Source organism: Pseudophryne corroboree, chromosome 5 (genome assembly GCF_028390025.1).
Source record: "Pseudophryne corroboree isolate aPseCor3 chromosome 5, aPseCor3.hap2, whole genome shotgun sequence".
Taxonomy (NCBI): Eukaryota; Metazoa; Chordata; class Amphibia; order Anura; family Myobatrachidae; genus Pseudophryne; species Pseudophryne corroboree.
Window position 1 is genome coordinate 389,509,523 of NC_086448.1, and position 21,352 is coordinate 389,530,874.

At 46.7% G+C, this 21,352-nt stretch overlaps 1 protein-coding gene across 2 annotated transcripts in view; it reads right to left on the reverse strand.

Moving 5' to 3' along the window:
• Positions 1 to 21,352, reverse strand: part of TRIO (trio Rho guanine nucleotide exchange factor) — a 1,426,902-nt gene that overhangs the window by 513,755 nt on the left and 891,795 nt on the right. For both annotated transcript variants that reach the window (XM_063922713.1, XM_063922714.1), the window contains exon 29: positions 3,027 to 3,138. In XM_063922713.1, coding sequence (XP_063778783.1) covers positions 3,027 to 3,138 — 112 coding nt within the window. The remainder of the gene's footprint in view (positions 1 to 3,026; positions 3,139 to 21,352) is intronic.

Consider the following 21,352-nt stretch of genomic DNA (forward strand, 5'->3'; position numbering starts at 1 on the left):
AAACCACTTGATAAATCTGCATAATATACCAGAGAGTGACTGCACCTCATGCCTTAGCTTCACCACTACTTTTTCTAATTTTTCCAAACCAAAAGAAGTAGGAAGCAACTGCTGGTCAGCAATCTATTTCCCAGAAAACCTTACACTAAACATTATGGTATATTTTAATGAATAGAAATTAATTCAAGACAATATTAGTCACTCAGCTCAACTAACAATTTCGATAATGCAATAAGGAGGTAGGCATTTAGGCTGCATTCTGTTGCAATATACCAAATAGCTTGAGAGCATATACTGTATAACAAAGAATATGAAAACGTATGTGAATAATAAAATACTAAACAAAGTATTTACGTAGCATTTATGCCACAAAACCAACGGTGCTCAAACACAATGGTAATGTATGAGAAACAAAGTCAGGTTCACATAAGTTGAGCAATGACTGCTGAGGTGACCAGTATAAGGAAGTCACCAAAAGCATCATGAAGAAAATAAATAAAATCAGTGTTTAAACAAATAAATAATACAAATTATAAGAAACATTACAGCAACAGAAGAGAGTATGAAGAAGAAATGTAATTAACAAAAAAGGGGAGACATATATGCAGGACAGATCAGGTAAGTATTGATATCCATAAGGCTCCGTAACCAAGATAGTAAGTAAGAACAGACTACTGGGAGTGATTTGAGCGCATATAGCTGAAACGATTTTACAATTAAGCTGTGTGAATCCGTACTAAGAAGCAACTTCCTGCCCAAACACATAAGTATAAATACACATATATTTACAAAAATGTAATAGGTAATATAAAGGCGGGACTAAGTCCAAACGGTTGGAAAGTATAGTGTCATAAAAAAAAAACGAAAGCCAATATAGCGAGACAAATAATCAAAAAAACAAGTCAATTACAAGTAGAATATTAATTATCATCAATTGCTATGTCAGATTATTACATATTGGTGAAATATCCAATATAAGGAATACCATAGGGCAGGGACAGTTAACCATCATTTAAGTAACAGCACCTGGGGGGCCTTGGTACAGAGATGGTATAAACTCAGTGGGGGGGGGGGGGGGGGGGTAATCCTAATTGTCAAAAGAACATTTGTCGCATACGAGTATGTTTCACCCCATTAAGTAAGCACAGCTGCTTATCTGGAATATTAAAGGTAAAAATGTCACTAAAACTGAGGGCATGTCCGCTGTGAATGGGTATTAATGAGACCCCTGGCCCACAAGGTAAATCCTGGGTGGCAAAGAGGAGAGTAGCAGGGTGCCACTCTAAAGTAAGAGAAGCAACATGTTGAGACGGTGTCAAGTCAAAATTGATGCCAACATCCTCAGGAAGAGGCATGGGCATCAAATCAACAGATTTAGTGTTAGGACTAACTGGAGCTGGCTCATTACTTTCAGAGTCACTCTGGATATTGGTTAGAGTACCAGGGAAAGGGGTGTGGGAATGCAGAGGGATCGGGTCAGTGTCAAATAGAGCCAGTAAGCTATTAAATGTTTCATCTAGATAGGGTGTTAGAATTTCCAATAATTCCATTGCCAAATGAGTAACATAACCTGTAACATTGAGACATGAAGGCATAACCTCTCCAGCTGGCAAAACAGGAAGGATAGGGGGTGAAGAAGAGCACTCTTCCAATTGGGAAATTCCGTGAGCACACATGATACCAGAAACAGTGTATCTTACTTAAAGAAAAAAAAACCTTTGGAAATCTTAATTGTAAAGCAAGGTTATAAAACTCAGCAGTCAACTAGCACTGTAACATTAACACAGATATAAAGTTGAAATCATCCTGGAAAAAGAAATTTCAAGTATCGAGTGTATGAAATAATTTCACTGTAAAAGGAGGCATTATACTCAAGTGTACCACTACGTGGCAATATTACAACATACAAACTGAAGTATGGCTAATAAAACGATGTAGAATTCACTTAGCTGAGCAAATGAAAATGTGAATTTATACCTGTTAAAGGCAGCTTGGCTGTACTTGAATGTGGGTGTTACACAGCAGAAGCAACAAACAATGTGCCCCATATATACATGAAGAAAACAAATACAATCTCCATTAACTAGTACGAAAAATGTCAAAAGAAAAACCCTCCAGCAGGTTAATTTATCCGTTAATATGGACACTATTCCTGCCTAAAGGCCCATATTCACGGGCCGACGTGGGAGAGATGTGTACTGAGCGTGCAGGGGGAGATGGGGGAGGGGGGGGGGGGGCTCATTTCACCCAGCGGGTGAAGTGAGCGACCTGCTAGATTGGCCTGCATGCAGGCCAATCTAGCACCAGCGATAGCGATGCGCGGGGCAGCGCATCGCTATCGCTGTGAGGGGTAAACACGGAGCGATCATACTTAAAATCAAAGAAATCTAGTCAGATTGCTTAGATTTTAAGCAGCAATCGCTCCGTGAGTACCCCCCTTAAGAGATATAAATTTATGAGGGAATTCAATTAACTGTGGTAGATCACCATGGGCTAATTGTTCCCCAGGGACTAATTAGTCCCAAAGCCAGCAGTTATCAAGGATTAATTCACCTGCCTCAGCGAGTCTAAAAAAATAAAATAATTCCCAGATACTGTAACTCAAGGATTACTTTTCACGGCTTCTGTGCCTTAATACAGTACTTTAACAGGTGTGATCAAGGCTATCTGGGGAATTCAGCAGTCCAATTGAATAGCCCCGGATGTTAAAGCCCAAGACTACTTCCTGTATTCACATATGGTAATTTACTATGGGTAATTACATTTTTTGCTTAAGTATTTAAAGTGAAGATACCAAACTTGTAACCTGCTGTCAACATGCACATAATAAAATAAATATCAGTTAACACCACCAGCACATTAAGGGGTTTATTCCAATAGCCTAACAAGGCTAATTAAATAATTAATAATTGAATAATAAGTGTGCACATATGACATTATTATGTTGTGACATTGTGGGGCTCATGGCTAATTGAATGGCTACAAAATACAAGATGATGAAAATCATCACTGTTTGCAGGCTTTACCTTCTAGCATGCTTAGGTGCATGGCGTCATTTGCTCTCTTTGGAACACTAAGCATCACCTCTAATCCATCTTTAATTTCTCCCTTGCCTTCTTCACAGCATGTCAAGAGCTCCTGTAGAAATGTTAACAAGAATAAATGGTTGAAAACAATACAAGTATGGCGCCACAGGCGTATGTGATAACACTATAAAAACTTTTGTCAGTGTTGACTGCTAGAAAAAACTCCCTTGAACTATAGTATATAAGGCGTCAGTTAATCCCTCAATATTTAGCACGGCTAAAATGCTATAAAATTGAATATAGTTATAGGGATAGGGAAAAAAGCGACCAAAGGTGTTTAAGCTGCTATATTCTGAAATAGAAGGCAAAAAGGGTCCAGAGAATAAAATATTAATAAAAGATGGGGGATATTCTAAGCAGATAAAAGCAAGCCCAGTTTTTTAGGTAGAAGATAATATTTAAATTTAAATACATAGGTAGCCACATTTAAAAAGTTTATAGACCATGCATATTGGACTATAAAAAATGGGACAAAAGATACATAAAAACATATAAGACCATTACAATACTAAAAAACGGTGCAATCTAAAAATGAGAGTTTTTGAGGTCATCTTGTATGTGTAGGGGTGTACCTCACTGACTCCATAAACTAAGATAAGCTCAAAAACTCTAATTTTTAGATTGCAAAAGACAAGGGAGACAAAACTTAGCATTACAGTAAATAAACAGAAATAGAGTACAGGTAACAAAGAGCACCAAAATTCTCAAGACATAATATTGCTAAGATGTAAGTAGTGAGGGAGTGATCATCGAACTACTAGGGGCTGGTGGCCATAGATGGAGATGAGCCTTTACCAGCAGAAAAAAAAAGCGGGTAAAGATGGTCGCTGAGTAGGGGAGAGCTGCGAGTGAAAAGTGTCGAGAAGAGGGCTTTGACAACAAGAAGAAATAGGGCCCTGCTCTGAAGAGCTAACAATCTAGTGGGAAGGGTCGACAGACAGATGACATGAGGTGCAAGCAAGCAGGAGGCAGCCTGATGCAGTATGTAAGCGAAGCTGGGATGTTCAAGGCATGAGAAAGGGGGATAGAGGAGCGGCCTCAGGACTAAGTTATGCATCGGGAGAGTATGCTTTGATGAATAGGTGGGTTTTTAGTGCCCGTTTGAGGCTTTGCAAGGTCGGGGAGAGTCTAATGGTACGGGGGAGTGCGTTCAACAGAAGGGGTGCAGTGCGGGCATAGTCGAACTCGAGCATGGGAAGCAGTGTCCAGGGCGGTGGAGAGGCGAGACCGTAGGGGGCGGGAGGGAGTATGAAAAGAGAGGAGGCTGGAGATGTAGGGAGCAGTGGAATTAGAGATGGCCTTGTATGAGAGGGTGAGGAGTTTGAAGAGGATTCTGTAGGGGAATTGGAGCCAGTGTAGATTTTGTTGAAGGAGAGTGGCATATGTGGAGGGGCAGGAGAGGAAGAAAAGCCTAGCTGCGGAATTCAGGACAGATTGGATGGGAGCAAGATAAGAGCAAGTGAGGCCAGTGAGGAGAACATTGCAGTAGTCCAGTCGTGAGATGACCAGTGAGTGGAGGATAAGTTCAGTTGCACTCTGGGAGAGAAATGGCCTGAGGCAAGCAATGTTGCGTAGCTGGAACTGACAGGATTGTGCCAGCACTTGGATGTGGGGTATAAAGGAGAGGGAGGAGTCAAGAGTGACGCCCAAGCAGCGGAGTTGGGGAAAGGGGGAGATGGTGGTGTTGTGAACAGTGATAGAGATATTAGAAGGGGGTGTTGCTCTGGATGGGGGAAAGCAATGGACTGCTTTGAAGCAGGACAACCCCTTTTCTGCGCATCATAGAGCACGAACAAGGAATACGTCTTTCTGATCCGAGCCGTTGCTTGACATAGATCTTCAAGGCTCGCACAGCATCCAATGCCTCCGAAGGAGCAGAAGTGCCAGAATTTGATGGAACCACAATAGGTTGAATCACCAATAGATTGAATCAAGTGGAACGCAGAGACAACGTTCGGCAGGAACTGCTGCCTAGTCCTGAGCTCCGCTCTGTCCTCATAAAAGACCAAGTAGGGACATTTATATGATAAGACCCCCACATCTAGCAGAAGCCAGTGCCAGTAACATCACCATCTTCCACGTGAGGTACTTGTCTTCTACTGTCATCAGAGGTTCAAACAAGGAGGACTGTAGAAATTCTAACACTACATTCAAATCCCAGGGTGCCGTGGGCGGCACAAAAGGGGATTGAATGTGAAGTACTCCTTGCATGGTCTGAACTTCTGGCAACACTGACAATTTCTTCTGGAAGAAAATTGAGAGGGTCGAAATCTGGACCTTAAAGGAATCCAGGTGTAAGCCCTTATCAACACCAGCCTGCAGGAAACGCCCCAAGTGGAAACTCCGCAGGCGGATACGTGCGTCCCTCTCACCAAGAGACATATCACCTCCAGATATGATAGTGTTTTGACGTCATAGGTTTCCTGGCCTGAACCATTGTAGAAATTACTCTTTTGGAAAGGCCCTTTTGAGCTAGTATGTTCCGCTCAACCTCCATGCCATCAAACAAAGTTCCCGTAAGTCCGGGTAGACAAACGATCCTTGTTGAAGATCTTTTCTTAGTGGTAGAGGCCAAGACTCTTCGACGGACATGTCCCTAAGAGGTCAATACCGGGCAATTAGAATTGCCTGGACTCCTTGACTTCTGATTCGCTTGAGCACCCTTGGGAGCAACGGAATCGGAGGAAACAGGTAGACCAGCCGGTAAGGCCAAGGCGACGTCAGTGCATCCACTGCCCACGCCTGAGGGTCCCTGGTTTGGGAGCAATACCAATGAAGCTTCTTGTTGAGTCGAGAAGCCATCATGTCTATTTGTGGGCAGCCCCACCAGTCGATGATCTGCTGAAACACCTGATTGCCCCGGGTGGAGATCATGACGACTCAGGAACTCCACTTCTAAGTTGTCCAGACCCGGAATGAAGACTGCTGACATTGCTCTTGCATTTCTTTCCACCCAGAGGAGTATCTTTGACACCTCTCATATGCAGGCTCTGCTTTTTGTCCCTCCTAGCCGATTGATATATGCCACTGCCGTGGCGTTGTCAGACTGTGCTTGGATTGCGCGATCCTTGAGTAGAGGACATGCCTGAAGCAGTACATTGTACATCGCCCGAAGTTCCAGAATGTTGATCGGAAGTAGTGCTTCGTGGACAGACCACCTGCCCTGGAACTGAGCCAATTGGGTGACAGCTTCCCATCCTCTCAGACTTGCATCCGTCGTGAGGAGGATCCAACCCTGAATCCCAAAACTCCTGTCTTCCAGGAGATTGGAGGACTGCAGTCACCACAGGAGGGAAATCCTGGCCTTAGGTGACAGCCGTGTTATCCGGTGCATCTGTAGATGTGATCCGGACCACTTGCTCAGGAGATCCAATTGAACTGTTCTGGCATGCCCAGGAACAGGAGCCACTGAGTTGGCTCCAGGTGGGACTTCTGTAAATTGAGAATCCACCCATGGCGTGACAGAAGTTGGATAGTGCGGTCGATATGGAGCAATAAAAGCTCCCTGGATCTTGCTTTTATCAGGAGATCTTCCAGGTAAGGGACAACACTGACCCCTGGACCCGGGGATGGAACATCATCTCCCTGCCATTACCTTTGTGAATACCCTCGGAGCTGTGGACAGTCTGAAGCATAGGGCCTGGAACGGGTAGTGATCGTCCAGTAGGGCAAACCTCAGATAAGCCTGATGAGGTGGCCAAATTGGAATACGAAGCTAGGCGTCCTTGATAACCAGGGAAACCATAAATTCCTGTTTTTCTAGGCCCGCAATCACTGCTCTTAAGGATTCCATCTTGAACTTGAAAACCCTATGATAAGGGTTCAAGGACTTTAGATTCAAAATGGGCTTTACCGAACAGTGTGGCTTTGGTACCACAAACAGGTTGGAGTAATAACCCATTCCCCATTGTAGTGTTGGTACTGGAACAATGACGTGGGACTGGACCAACTTTTGGATGGCCTGTTGCAACGTAACTTGCGTATCCTACAAAGCTGGCGTTGGGGAGTAGCACCGTCGAACTCCAGCTTGTAGCCCTGAGAAATTAGGTCCTTGTCCCCGTGGCAGGAGCTTTCCCAGATGCAGCTGAAGTGACGCAGTCAAGCTCCCACCTCGAGATCCTCTCGGGGTGGATGGGCACCGTCATGCTGAGGACTTAGTGGAAGTAGAATTGGTGCTCTGTTCCTGAGAACCAGTGGTCACAGGTCTTCTGGTCTTACCTCTCGTGCCTCTAGCAGCATTAGAGGCACCTCTGGCCCTAGATTGAAATCTGTTAGACCGAAAGGACTGAACAGACTGCCCCGGATAGGAAACGCCTAGCTGGCGGGCCCCCAGAGGGGAGAAACATGGATTTCCCTGCAGTAACTTTGGAAATCCACGTATCCAACTCAACCCCAAAGAGCCACTCACCAGAAAAGGGGAGAGATTCCACATTGCGCTTGGACTCAGCGTCCGCTATCCATTGACACAACCACAAGGCCCTGCACGCGGACACTGCCGTGGCACAGGTCCTAGCATTAATATTGCCCATCTCCTTGAGCGGGTCACACAGGATGTGTGCAGTGTCCTGAATGTGCTTTAGGAGAGTCACCGTAGTGAACAGAAGCATATCCCCGGAGAGGCCCTCCTGAATTTGAGAAGCCTGTGTGTGAATAGCATGGGTAAATCCAGCAACCCGCTATGACCGGCCTTTGCGATACACCTGCTGCTGTGTAGATAGACTTTAGTATAGTCTCTTTTTCTGTCCCCAGGTTCCTTTATGGTAAAGGAGCCCGGCGCAGGCAGCACCGCCTATTTTGATAGTCGAGAGACTGATATGTCAACCCCGGGGGTCCTTCCCAGAATTTCCTACCTTCAGGAGCAAATGGGAAAGTGTGCAAAAATCTTTTTGACACTTGGTATTTTTTGTCTGGATTTTTCCAGGTTAACTTAAATAGGTTATCTAGCGCTGCAGAATCAGGGAAAGTGACATTAGGCTTGTTTTGTGTAAAGAAAAATGACTGCTGTGATGCAATGTCCTCTAGAGGGAGTTTTAACATGTCCCGTATATAGCCAGAATGAGGGGTCCAATACCCTGAGCAGAAATGGAATCCTCACTAACGGAATCCAAGTCCTCCCCATGCTCCTGTATATCCTCATCTGAATCAGAGAGTAAGGCAGGTAAACCACACTTTGTGGTCCTGAGTGAGAGAGGGGGGGCTATGTAACATCTGCCTTAGCAGCTAAGTCTGCAACAGCCTGTTATAGTAGCTGCATTTTCTGAACATTAGCAGTGAGTTGTGATGACATATCAGACATCATATTCTAAAGGTCCCCTAGCCAGGGAGGCTCGTGACCCTCTTCCTCAGCCCCCACACTGATTTGTGAAGACTGGCTGCATTGTTCACATGAAACAGAATCAGATGATAATGGATAGACTCTGGTGTGGCATACACTGCATAGTATGTGTTTAACCATGATCACAGTAAATCACAATGACATACACACACACACAGACAGTAAAACTGATCAAGCCTGCTCTTATTGTATGTGAGAGGGAGACAGAGAGAGGGAGAAGACCAGCACACCTCAGCTACACAGCCCCAGTGAGGCTGTCAGCTTATTAAATCACAGTGAAAACCTATGATCTCTGTGCTGTATAGAACAGATTGTGTACAATAGCGGCTCCCCCCTTTGCTACACCCTGTACCAGTTTATCCAGCGTTTTCTGAGTGTCTGGAGGAGCTGTGTTAGCCTGCAACCGCCGCAGTAAACAGAGGAAGGCACCAAAACGCAGCTGGTCCCGCTATGAGGTAGCTACGTTCTAAGAAAACACAAATGTACCATTCCGTATACAGATACAGCCACGATAACACACAACATAGGCATGCCGCATATCAGTTAAATCAGCAAAAGGTACATGTGCGTCCTATGCACATTTGCAAATAAAACGCATTTAAGTGAAAAAAAGTCTCATGCAAAGATGCTCGGAGCTACAAAGTCACGCACTGTTTAATGTGCAGTGAGGCTAGATATAAAAGAGGACACATCTGTATATACTAGTCTTTCACAAATAAAATAAAAAAGTAGATTTATGTTATTACCATACCTGCCTACTTTTCTAGAATGTCCGGGAAGTTCTTGAAAATTGGGTGGCACTCCCGGACACCCTGAAAAGAAGGCAAGTCTGATGGAGCTGGTCAACCGCCCGCACACACACTGCCTATACACCCGTTTGTAGACCAAAAGGTCTGAATCGCAACACTGTAGTACCGCTCCTGCGTTACATGCAGGTAATATGAGCATCGTAAAGTGAGGGGGAAATTACGCAATCACATCCCCACGCTCCCTATACGCAGAAGCTCCGCCCCTGTTGAGCCAACTTGGCTGCCTCCTCCCGGTGCACAGCCAGAAAGTTGTTAAGTTAGAGTTAAATCCTTTTCTTTGGAATCCATAAGGGACACAGACGTTGACTATGGAGTAGAATCCTGGGCACCAAACGGTTAACATTTTTATCATAGCAGCAGCCCAGGCTCCTTCTTTCCCTATACCCCACATCCAGACAGGCCAGGTAAGTTAGCAAGCCGAAGGCAGGAGCGAGAAGGATGACAAAGAGGACTGTCACGCACACAGGTCCAAACACTAACAAGATGCGGACAGAGGAACTGGAAGCTAAGCAAAATACCACAAGCCAGGAGAGTATTATGGTGGGTGCTCTGTGACACCTATGTATTTTGAAGAAAAGTATTTAACCAGGAAAGAACATACATCTGTCTCTTCTCATGCCATAGGGGACACAGGCTTTGACCGTGGGATGTCCCATAGCTATTCTCCAGGGAGGGAATGCTCCTGAGCCGAGAACCCATTGCACGAAAGCCATGTCTGCAGAAGTGATGGTTTCGAAAGAATAGAATTTTAGAAACATGTGGTCAGAGGACCCCATAGCCGCCTTGCAAAAAGAGTATTTTGGTACTTACCAGGTAAATCCTCATCTTTGAATCCATAGGGGTTACTGGAGTACTCTTTGGATATGGACGGTGCAATAGCAGGGATAGGCACATTTAAATATTTAAATGTGTAACCCTCCATCCCCTCCATACGCCCCAGATACCTCAGTATTTTTTTTTTTTAGCTGAGATGATGAACAATGGAGAATTATATATAACATAATAACATAACGGACAACTAGAAAGTTGACACACAGCATAACGGACAACTAGAAGTTGACACGAAAACAGATGACAATCACTTAACATTTGAACAAATCGGTGAGAATGTGTTACCATAAGATTTACTGAACTTACCACGTGACAGGTGAAACTGCTGTGGGTGGGCGTCCAGTGACCCCTATGGATTCAAAGAAAAAGATTTATCTGGTAAGCACCAAAATCATCTTTTCTCTTACGTCCTAGAGGATGCTGGGGTCCACATTAGTACCATGCGGTATATACTGGTCCACCAGGAGCCATTGGCACTTTAACTGTTTAAGAGTGTGGGTTGGCTCCTCCCTCTATGCCCCTCCTACCAGACTCCGTTTAGAAAATGTGCCCGAAGGAGCCGGTCACAGCTAGGGGAACTCTCCTGGGCTTTCCTAAAGAAGTTTAGTTTAGAGTTAATTATTTTACAGGGAGGCTGCTGGCAACAGCCTCCCTGCAGCGTGGGACTAAGGGGGGAGCAGTGTCCGCCCTGCGAAGTCTGAGTGGACACTGAGCTCCAGAGGGGTCTGATCGGTCTCCGCCACAGAAGAACCGCTCGCCCCAGCAGCATGCCGCCGACCCCTTACAGAGCTGAAGCAAGTGGTGAGTTAGTCACCGACCCCCCTAGCAAGCTGGGGGCCGGTGTGAAGATGGCGGCTACAGGTGATGGAGCGCGGTATTAACCGTGCTCCTGGACGGTACCAGAGGCACACTGTGCGGCGCTGTGAGGGGCACCCTGGGCCATCACTTACCCCTCACACTGGTCAGCAAGCCTGTCGGGGTCCAGGGATCCCAGCCAGCATTCTCCTCAGGCCAGTTTAAACTTCAGCAGAGCAGAAAGACACCACCATGAAGGGGGCGGAGCTTCTCAGAGCAGACCCTGCAGCGTTCCAGCGCCATTTTCCTGCATGCAGTAGCTGAATGAAGATTATGGTCCCTCCACAGCAGCTCCAGCTTACTGTATAACGGTACCAGGGGGTTGTAGAAGGGTGGGGATGCTGATATATTGACTGTGTCCCCTATTAAGGAGCACAAATCAGCGCAGATAAGGGGTTTCTCCTTGTAAAAAAGCGCTGGTGTGGGTTGGCTCCAATCTCTGTCTCTCTCGCCATTCTTGGGGGGGAAACTCTGTCTTACCCCAACCTGTGTGTGTGTGTGGTGTGTTTGCTGGTCACCGGCAGCAATGTCCAGGGATACAGTGTCATATGCTGCAGAGAATTTATTCTCCCAGGATGATGCCATTCCATGTAATCAAATGAGCACTGGTTTAGCACAGATCCCAGCAAGGGAACCAGAGTGGTTTTCCTCTAAGAGATTTCTCAGATTTCTGACAGGGTTGCCAGTAATCTGCAACCCAGGTATTGTAGTCCTCTATGGCTGTATGGCCCTTGTCAGGTACCTCAGGTCGCCCCACTACATACCCCCACAAACATGCGCTTGTGCAGGTAACACAAAACAACACGGATAACGATTCTGACACTACAGATGGTGATGGGGATGATTTGCGGGGGTCCGCATCTCTTGCAAGGGGGGTACAGTTGTTGATAGAGGCAATCAGGGATGTGTTAAATGTTAATGATACCACACCTGAGCAGGTTGAGAAGGCTTTTTTCACTGAAAACAAGAAAGCCTCGCTAACCTTCCCTGCGTCAAAAAAGCTGAATGCTATATTTGAAAAGGCCTGGGTGAACCCTGAAAAGAAGTTTCAGATCCCTAAGAGGATTCTGGTAGCTTTTCCTTTCCCTGAGGAGGATAGGAAAAAGTGGGAAAACCCGCCGATTGTTGACGCATCTGTATCCAGACTCTCAAAAAAAGGTGGTTTTACCTGTACCGGGATCTACCGCCTTAAAGGAGCCGACAGATAGGAAAAGTGATAATATTCTGAAATCAATGTATACTGCTTCGGCCATATTACGACCCACTATTACTAGTGCATGGATTGCAAAGGCTATAGTAAAGTGGTCGGCTACCTTAATGGAGGATTTGGATACGATGGATAGGGATGACGTTGCATTGTATTTATGCAACATTCACGATTCTGCAGGTTTTATGGTAGAATCCATGAAAGACCTGGGTTCCATAGCTGCAGAAATTTCTTCCATATCTGTGTGGAGTCGCTACCCTATACAGGCCAGGCTCTCTTTGGGGAAGCCCTAGACGCGTGGATATCTACCGCTACAGCGGGTAAGTCTCCGTATCTTCCCTCAGCAGCACCTGCTCCGAAGAGCACAGCAGTCCTTTCGGCCTAACAAGCCCAGAAAGGCCAAATCATCCAATACCGTCTTCAAGGGAGGTAAGGTTAAATCCAAGAAGCCTGCCGCTGCAAGCTCCCAAGAACAAAAGCTTGCTTCAGGTACCCCAAAGTCCTCAGCATGACGGTGGACAGGAAGGGCCGGAGGTGGGGCCTGTGGAAGCGAGACTCAGACAGTTCTGTCATGTCTGGGTATCGTCCGGCCTGGATCTCTGGGTAGTAGATATTGTGTCTCAAGGATACAGGCTGGAATTTCAAAGTCTCCCTCCTCATCGTTTTTTCAAGTCGGGCTTACCAACTCTGTTGGAGGACAGCACAGTGCTTCAGATGCTGTCCAAAAGCTGGTGGAGGCACAGGTCATTGTGCCGGTAGCACCGCACATGCTGACAAAGGGTTACTATTCAAACCTTTTCGTGGTACCGAAACCGGATGGTTCGGTCAGGCCCATTCTGAAACTAAAATCATTTAACCCCTTTCTAAAGGAGTTCAAGTTCAAGATGGAGTCTCTCAGGGCGGTGATATCAGGTTTGGAAGTCGGGGAATTCCTAGTGTCACTGGCTATCAAGGATGCGTACCTTCACATTCCAGTCTGGCTGCCGCATAAGGCTTATCTCCGCTTCGCATTGCTGGACTGTCATTTTCAGTTCCAGGCCCTGCCATTCGGCCTCTCAACAGCATCGAGGGTGTTTACCAAGGTGATGGTGGAAATGATGATGCTACTCCGCAAGCAGGGTGTGGACATCATTCCTTATCTGGACGATCTCCTGATAAAAGCATCGTCCAGGGAGAAGCTGCTGCAGTCCATTGTTCTTCCAACGTGACTGCTCCAGAGTCACGGGTGGATTCTGAATTTTCCAAATTCACATTTGGAACCAACCCAGAGGTTGTCATTTCTGGGTATGATCCTGGATACGGAAGTGCAGCGGGTGTTTCTTCCGCGGGACAAGGCGTTGGGATCCAATCCATGGTCCGGGATGTCTTGAAGCCACCCCGGGTGTCGGCGAATCAATGCATTCGCCTATTGGGAAAGAGGCTCTCCAGTACGGAAGGTTACATGCTCGGACCTTCCAACTGGACCTCCTGGACAAGTGGTCGGGATCTCACCTCCACATGCATCAGAGAATTCGTCTGTCGCCAAGGGCAAAGATTTCACTCCTCTGGTGGCTCCAATTGCCTCACCTCCCGGAAGGCCGCAGGTTTGGGATTCAGGACTGGGTCCTGCTAACAACAGATGCGAGCCTCAGGGGCTGGGGAGCAGTCACTCAAGGGGTGACCTTCCAAGGACGGTGGTCAAGCCTGGAAGCCGACCTGCCCATCAACATTCTGGAACTAAGAGCCGTCTACAACAGTCTTCTTCAGGCGGCCCCTCTTCTAAGAAACCGGGCCATTCAAGTGCAGTTGGATAACGTAACAATGGTGGCTTACATAAACCGACAGCGCGGAACGAAGAGCAGAGTGGCAAAGTCAGAGGTCACAAGAATACTCCTCTGGACGGAAAAGCACGCGTTGGCGCTCTCAGCACTCTTCATTCCGGGAGTAGACAACTAGGACGTAGACTTCCTCAGCAGACACTATCTCCATTCAGGATAGTGGGGACTCCATCCGGAGGTGTTCAAGGAGGTAACAGATATTTGGCGTCTACCCCAAATAGACATGATGGCCTCTCGTCTCAACCAAAAGCTTCGGCGTTATTGTTCCAGGTCGAGGGACCCACAGGCAGTGGCAGTGTATACCCTGGTGTCTCCGTGGGTGTTACAGTAAGTGTACGTATTTCCACCTCTCCCACTAATCTCAAGAATCCTAAAGCTCATAAGGAGAACAAAGGTTCAAGCGATTCTCATTGCCCCAGACTGGCCAAGAAGGGTTTGGTACGCGGACTTTCTGAATCTATTGCAAGAAGAGCCGAGGCCTCTTCCTCTTCGGGGGGACCTGCTACAGCAGGGGCCGTTCGCCTATCAAGACTTACTGCGGCTACATTTGACGGCATGGAAGTTGAGCGCCTGATTCTTGCTCGGAAGGGTATTCCGAAAGAGGTTATTCCTACCCTCATACAGGCTAGGAAAGGGGTAACGTCAAAACATTACCATCATATTTGGAAGAAATATGTTTCTTGGTGTGAGTCCAAGAAGTTTCCTGCGGTGAAATTTCAACTGGGACATTTCCTCCTCTTCCTGCAGGCAGGAGTGGGTATGGGGCTGAGGTTGGGATCTGTGAAGGTCCAGATTTCAGCCCTATCCATTTCCTTTCAGAAACAATTGGCTGCCCTCCCTGAGGTTCAGACCTTTTTGAAGGGAGTTCTGCACATCCAACCTCCCTTTGTACTGCCTACGGCACCTTGGGACCTTAACGTGGTGTTGAAGTTCCGCCAGTTGGATTGGTTTGAGCCTCTACAGGAGGTTGAGGTCAAATTTCTTACATGGAAGGCGGCCACTTTGTTGGCCTTAGCTTCTTCTAGGTGTCTCTCTGAGCTGGGGGCTTTGTCATGCAAAAGCCCTTACTTGATCTTCCATGAGGATAGAGCTGAGCACCGGACTCGTCAGCAGCTCGTTCCAAAGATTGTGTTGGCATTTCATATCAATCAACCTTTTGTGGTGCCAGTGGCTACCGACTCCTCGATTACTTCAAAGTCCATGGATGTCGTGAAGGCTCTGAAGATTTATGTGAAGAGAACATCTCGTCACAGGAACTCGGACTCTCTGTTTGTCCTATACGATCCCAAGAAAATTGGGTGTCCTGCTACTAAGCAGTCTATTTCTCGCTGGATTAGGTTCACTATCCAGCATGCCTATTCTATGGCAGGACTGCCGTGTCCAAAATCTGTTAAGGTCCACTTTACTCGTAAGGTGGGGTCTTCCTGGGCGGCTGCCCGGGGTGTCTCAGCAGTACAGCTTTGCCGAGCTGAAACATGGTCGGGGTCGAACACGTTTGCAAAATTCTACAAGTTCGATACTTTGGCCTCTGATAATCTGAAGTTCAGTCAATCAGTTCTGCAGGAGCCTCTGCACTTTCCCTCCCGTACTGGGAGCTTTGGTACATCGCCATGGTACTAATGTGGACCCCAGCATCCTCTAGGACGTAAGAGAAAAAAGGATTTTGGCACCTACCGGTAAATCATTTTCTCGTAGTCAGTAGAGGATGCTGGGCGCCCGCCCAGCGCTTCGTTTTCCTGCTGTTATTTGGTTCAGTACCACTTAGTTTAGTTGAGTACTGCATTGTTACTTGGTAAGTAATTTTTCAGCCATTGCTGAATAGTTCAATCTAGCTGTCTTGACATGCCTTGTATGTGTGAGCTGGTATGAATCTCACCACTATCTGTGTTAAGTTCTTCTCTCGAAGTATGTTGTCTCCTCGGGCACCGTTTCTAGACTGAGTCTGGTAGGAGGGGCATAGACAGAGGAGCCAGCCCACACTCTTAAACTCTTAAAGTGCCTAAGGCTCCTCGTGGACCCGTCTATACCCCATGGTACTAATGTGGACCCCAGCATCCTCTACGGACTACGAGAAAAGGATTTACCGGTAGGTACCAAAATCCTATTTTCTTTTTCATCCACTAGGGGTCACTGGAGTACTCTTGGGATGTACCAAAGTATACCCCTTGGGCGGGAGAGCTGGCTGGCACCTGTAACAGTAGACGACCAAAGCTAGATGCTGAAGCCGCAACCATATCAAGTAGGTAATTCAGAGTTGATCTTAGCTGTGCTAAATTTAGCACAGCTATGATAATTCACACTGACATGCGGGGCGACGCCCAGCACAGGTCTAGTCCGCCCCACATGTCAGTGCCCCCCCCGCAGAAGTGCAAATGCATCGCACAGCGGCAATGCCTTTGCACTTCAAGAGAAGCTCCCGACCAGCACAGCTTTAGCATGCTGGCCGTGAGCTACTCGTCGCTCCCCAGCCCACAGCGGCTGCGTGTGACGTCTCACAGCCGCCACCGACGGTCCGGCCACGTCTGCGTTGGCCAGACCGCATCCCCTAAACGGCGGATTAATGATCGCTAGGAAATGGCTGCGCATGCGCAGTTCCGACCCGACCGCTGCGCTACGAGAAACTGCAGCGAGCGATCGGGTCGGAATGACCCCCCAAACCTGTAAAAGTGCACAAACGTGTGCACTGATGACCATGTAGCTGCACAGCAAAGATGCGTTGTAGAAGCTCCACGACCCGCTGGCAATGATGTTCCCACAGAACATGTGAAATGCAGAAATGGATGCAGGCGGTTGTAAAATAGTATAAAAGTAAGCCTGACGAATGGTCAGCTTAATCCATCCAGCCAAGTTCTGCTTAAGCTGGCCAACCTATCTTGATTGCATCATAGAGAGCAAACAATGTATCTCTTTTACGTACTGTTGATGCGCGGGCTACATAAATGCGAAGTGCGCGTACCACATCCAAAGTAGCTGGAGTTCCTGAACCTTCTGAAAAACAGGATCTACGATTGGATGATTGATGTGAAAAGAAGATACTACCGTTGGTAGAAAAGCAGAATTCGTCCAAAGTTCCGCTGTGTTATCATGAAACATCAGACACAGTAGCTTGTATGACAAGGCAACCAATTCTGAAATGCACCTTGCCGAAGCTAAGGAAAAGCACTGTTATCCAAGTTAGTAACTTAACATCCACGTGTTCTAAGGGTTCAAAAATTGAGGACTGCAAAAAGATGCAAAACTAGATTCAAGTCCCATGGAGCTGTAGGTGGAATGAATGGAGGCTGAACTTTAAGGACACCTTATGGGAAAGTGTGAACTGTTGGCAAAAGAGCCAAACGACTTTGAAAGAAAATTGACAAAGCAGAGACCTGCACTTTTAGTGTAGCTAAACGTAGTCCTCCATCTAAACCCACCTGTAAGAAGAGCAAAAGACGGGAAAAACTTGAAAGAAGATGTCGGAAACTTTCGAGCACACCAACCTATTGAAGGCTTGCCAAATTCTGTGATGAGCTGCTGTAACATGGTTGGTATAACAGACTCTGGAATGCCCTCTCATCTTAAGAGGGCAGTTTCAACAGCCACCCCATCAAACACAGCTGCGCTAAATCAGGGTAAAGGAACGGACCCTTCTGTAGTAGGTCTGGACGTAGTGAAAGTGGCCAGGGATCGTCTGCGAGTAGACCGCAGAGATCCGAGAAGCACACTCTCCCGAGGCCAATGAGGCGACAGTAGTATGACGGTCGTGGTTTCTCTTTTGATCCGATTTAGTAACCAAGGAAGCAGTGGAAACGGTGGAAAAAATACACGCGGCTGTACGGCCACGCTATTGTCAGAGCATCCACTGCCACTGTCTTTGGATCTCTTGTTCAGGACACATACTGGAGAGTTTGAGGACTTTGGTGAGACGCCATCAGATCCACCTGTGGGTAACCCTACCACTGGACCAACATCTGAAACACCTCTGGATGTAAAGCCCATTCTCCTGGATGTAAATCCTGACGGCTAAGATAATCTGCTTCCGATTTGTCCACTCCTGGAATGAACACTGCTGACAATATCACTTGGTGATGTTCGGCCCAATTCAGGATTCAAGCAACTTCTCGCATTGCCATGCATCTTCGAGTCCCTCCTTCTTTGTTGATTAACGTGACTGCCATTATGTTGCCTGACTGAACTTGAACAGTCTGAGACTGGAAAATGTGAACTGCCTGTTGTAGAGCATTGTAAATTGCCCTGAGTTTCAGGACATTTAGTTACCATAATCTTTCTCGGTCTGACCACAGACCCTGAAGCTGACGATGTAGGACCACTGCTCCCCAACCCCTGAGACTTGCGTCCATTGCCAGAATTATCCAAAGCCAGACTCCGAATCGTTTTTCAGCGGCGAGATGCTGTACTTGGAGCCAACAGAGTAGTGATACTCTGGCCTTTGGAGACAACAGCACAATCTGATGAATTTGAAGATGAGAGCCAGACCACTGTGCTAGAAGATCTAGCTGAAAAGTATGTGAGTGAAATCTGCCGAACTGGAGTGCCTCGAAAGACGCCACCATATTTCCTAACAGTCGAATGCAAAAGTGCACCAAGACTGTCCATGGATCGAACACAAACTGTACCAGATGACAAATACTTTGTGTTTTCTGTTCTGGCAGGTAAATTTGTTGATCCACCTAATCTAGAATCATTCCTAGGAACTTTATTCTTTGATATGGAACCAGGCTTGATTTCTTGAAGTTGACAATCCAACCGTGCTGAACTAGTACATTGTACATCAGTAAGGCATTTTGAAGCAGTATTTGTTGAGACGAAGCCTTGATGAGTAGGTTGTCTAAGTACGGAACTATTATCACTCCCAGGGATCTGAGATGAGCAATCAACACAGACATCACCTTTGTGAATACCTGAGGCGCTGATGAGAGGGCAAACGGTAATGCCTGAAATTTAATGCTTTTGTTGTACTGCAATCTTTTTATGCCTGATGCAGATGCCAAATTGGAATGCGTAAGTACGCATCCTTGAGATCCAGCTAAATGAGTCTTGCGGTTCTAAACCCGGAATCACTGACCGCAGAGATTCCATCTTGGATCTGTAGGAAGTGACGTACTGATTGAGCCCATTCAGGATCAATATCGGTCTGACCGAGCCATCCGGCATTGGTATTACAAAAAGACTGGAATAATAACCTTGACCCTGGTTGGTGTACTGGAACTTGAATCAAAACTGCTGAAACTATGAGAGATTGAATCGCGGTCTGCAGAACCGCCTTTTCATCTCCTGACACAGGCAGGACTGTCTTCAAAACCGCATTGGTGGTAGACAATGGAACTGTATTTTGTAACCGTTGAACATTAAATTGCGGATCCACCACTCTGTGGATGTCTGAAACCATGGCAAGTGAAACATCTAAAGTCGTGCTCCAACAACTGAAGATCCGAGATGGGCTTGAAGCCCGCCATGCCACTGGCTTGTCAGCGTTTTTTTTTTGTCCTGATGACGGTTAGTGGTTTGTTGAAAACCACGTCTCTACCACATCTACTCTGTATGGTTGTTCCTATAGCACGACCTCGAAAGGACTGAGGTCTAAAAGATTTGAACCCTTGTCCAACGTATTTCCACTTAGGAACTGGTGTGGGCAATGGCAGGAAAACAGATTTCTATTTGTCCAATTCAGGACCAAATAACATATCTTTAGTATAAGGCAATGTCTCTTTCCCTCGTTTCGACTCCACCTCGGACTCCCAAGGGCGCAACCACAGCGTCCAACGGGCCGCAATTAGTGATGCAGAAAGTCGAGAACAAACTTGTCCGACAGCCATAGAAGCCGTACCTAAAAACGCAGCCAATTCACCAATGTGATCAGTAAGAAGTATAAGCTGGCCTGAAGAAAAACCCTGTTGTAGGTCTAAACTGAACTGTTTCGCCCATGCAACTACAGCCTTGTTAACCCAAACCACAACTGAAACACATGTAAGCAACACCTGTTGCTGTATACATGGACTGTAGCATGGCCTCCATCTTACACTACGAGGGGTTTTTAAGCGTCACTGCAGCTGGGACTAGAATAGCTAATTTTTTTTAATTTATTTTTAAAGTTTGAAACTGAAGACTTAGTTGTCAGTCTGTGGGAAAGCATATTTAGACAGAAAACACTTTGTCACAGAAAAGTGTTTAACTGGATTTAGCCATGCTTCTGTTAACTGCTTATTAGGAGAATTAGATTAAGAAAAAAAAAAACCCAGTCGGCCTTTGTCTGCTAGGAATAAAACCCCATATGTTTCAGTGCAACCTAGCAGCCTGGCGTACTGCTCTAAAGAGGTCATCATAGCTCGGGCTATCAGTGACCTCACTATCTGATTTCTGGCCCAATTCTGAGTTATCAGATTTGGCATTGCATCGTCAGAATGTAATTATGAGACAAACAATGACCATTCTTAGAAATTTAACTATACGTGGACTGTTGTAACCCCTGCAAAGTTCTAGAAATATCCTGAGCCCACTTCGGCTGCTCAGACGGCATTAACTCTGAATAGATTGAGCCGCCTCACAGTCTTGGCGCAGCGGACAACTTTGACTGCCAATCAGCCATTCTAACAGTTGTCACAGACAAGCTGCTGTTTTTGATATTGTCATGCACATCGACAGACAGACATTAATACAGTGAGACAATGTCCACACATCTCAGTAAAAATAACTGTAATGTTTATAATACCGCGTGCCCCGCACTGTGTTATAGAGTAAATATATGAAGTTTGTGTTCACTGTGCAACCTACTAACACCCCTGCCCTCTCTAGTGGCTGTGTGTTGTAGGACAGACATTTCTGTAGGAAGAAGCAGGAAGTAGGTGTGTAACCTTTGTGTGAAAATGGCGTCCTAGCATGTGCTTTTCTTTTCTTTTTTTAAATATATACATCAACCATGCCATACTGTACTCCCAAAAGCATGCATAACCTAGGCTTAGTAGCCTATAGCCCTGGCCACCACTCCTTATACTTAGGGGAACCGATGGACTAGGGACCGTCACAACCAGCATGCATGTGAGCCGCGGCTAGCTTCTTCTACCTACACCCCCTCAGCATTGTACACCAAGCGGCAGCTGTCTGAGCGACGGTGCCATGCGGTGGCTGCTACCTTCTGAGTGCTGGTGGAAGCCAAAGTACGGAGGTGGTGTAGTGTGACGGGCGCCGAGTGCTCTGTCCACTGCTGGGTGCCGAACTGCCGGGAGCCGCTTCTGTGGAGTGGCGAGGTGTAGATTGCCCAGCGGCAGCACTGTTTGGAGCCACGCTACCGGGTGTGATTGTGACAGGCTCCCAGCGGCAGTGTGATCTAACCGCGCTGGGAGCCGCTTCCCAGTTGTCTACAGCGGGTGAGGCATAGAGTGGCAGCGCTGTTTGAAGTTGCGCTGCTGGGAGCC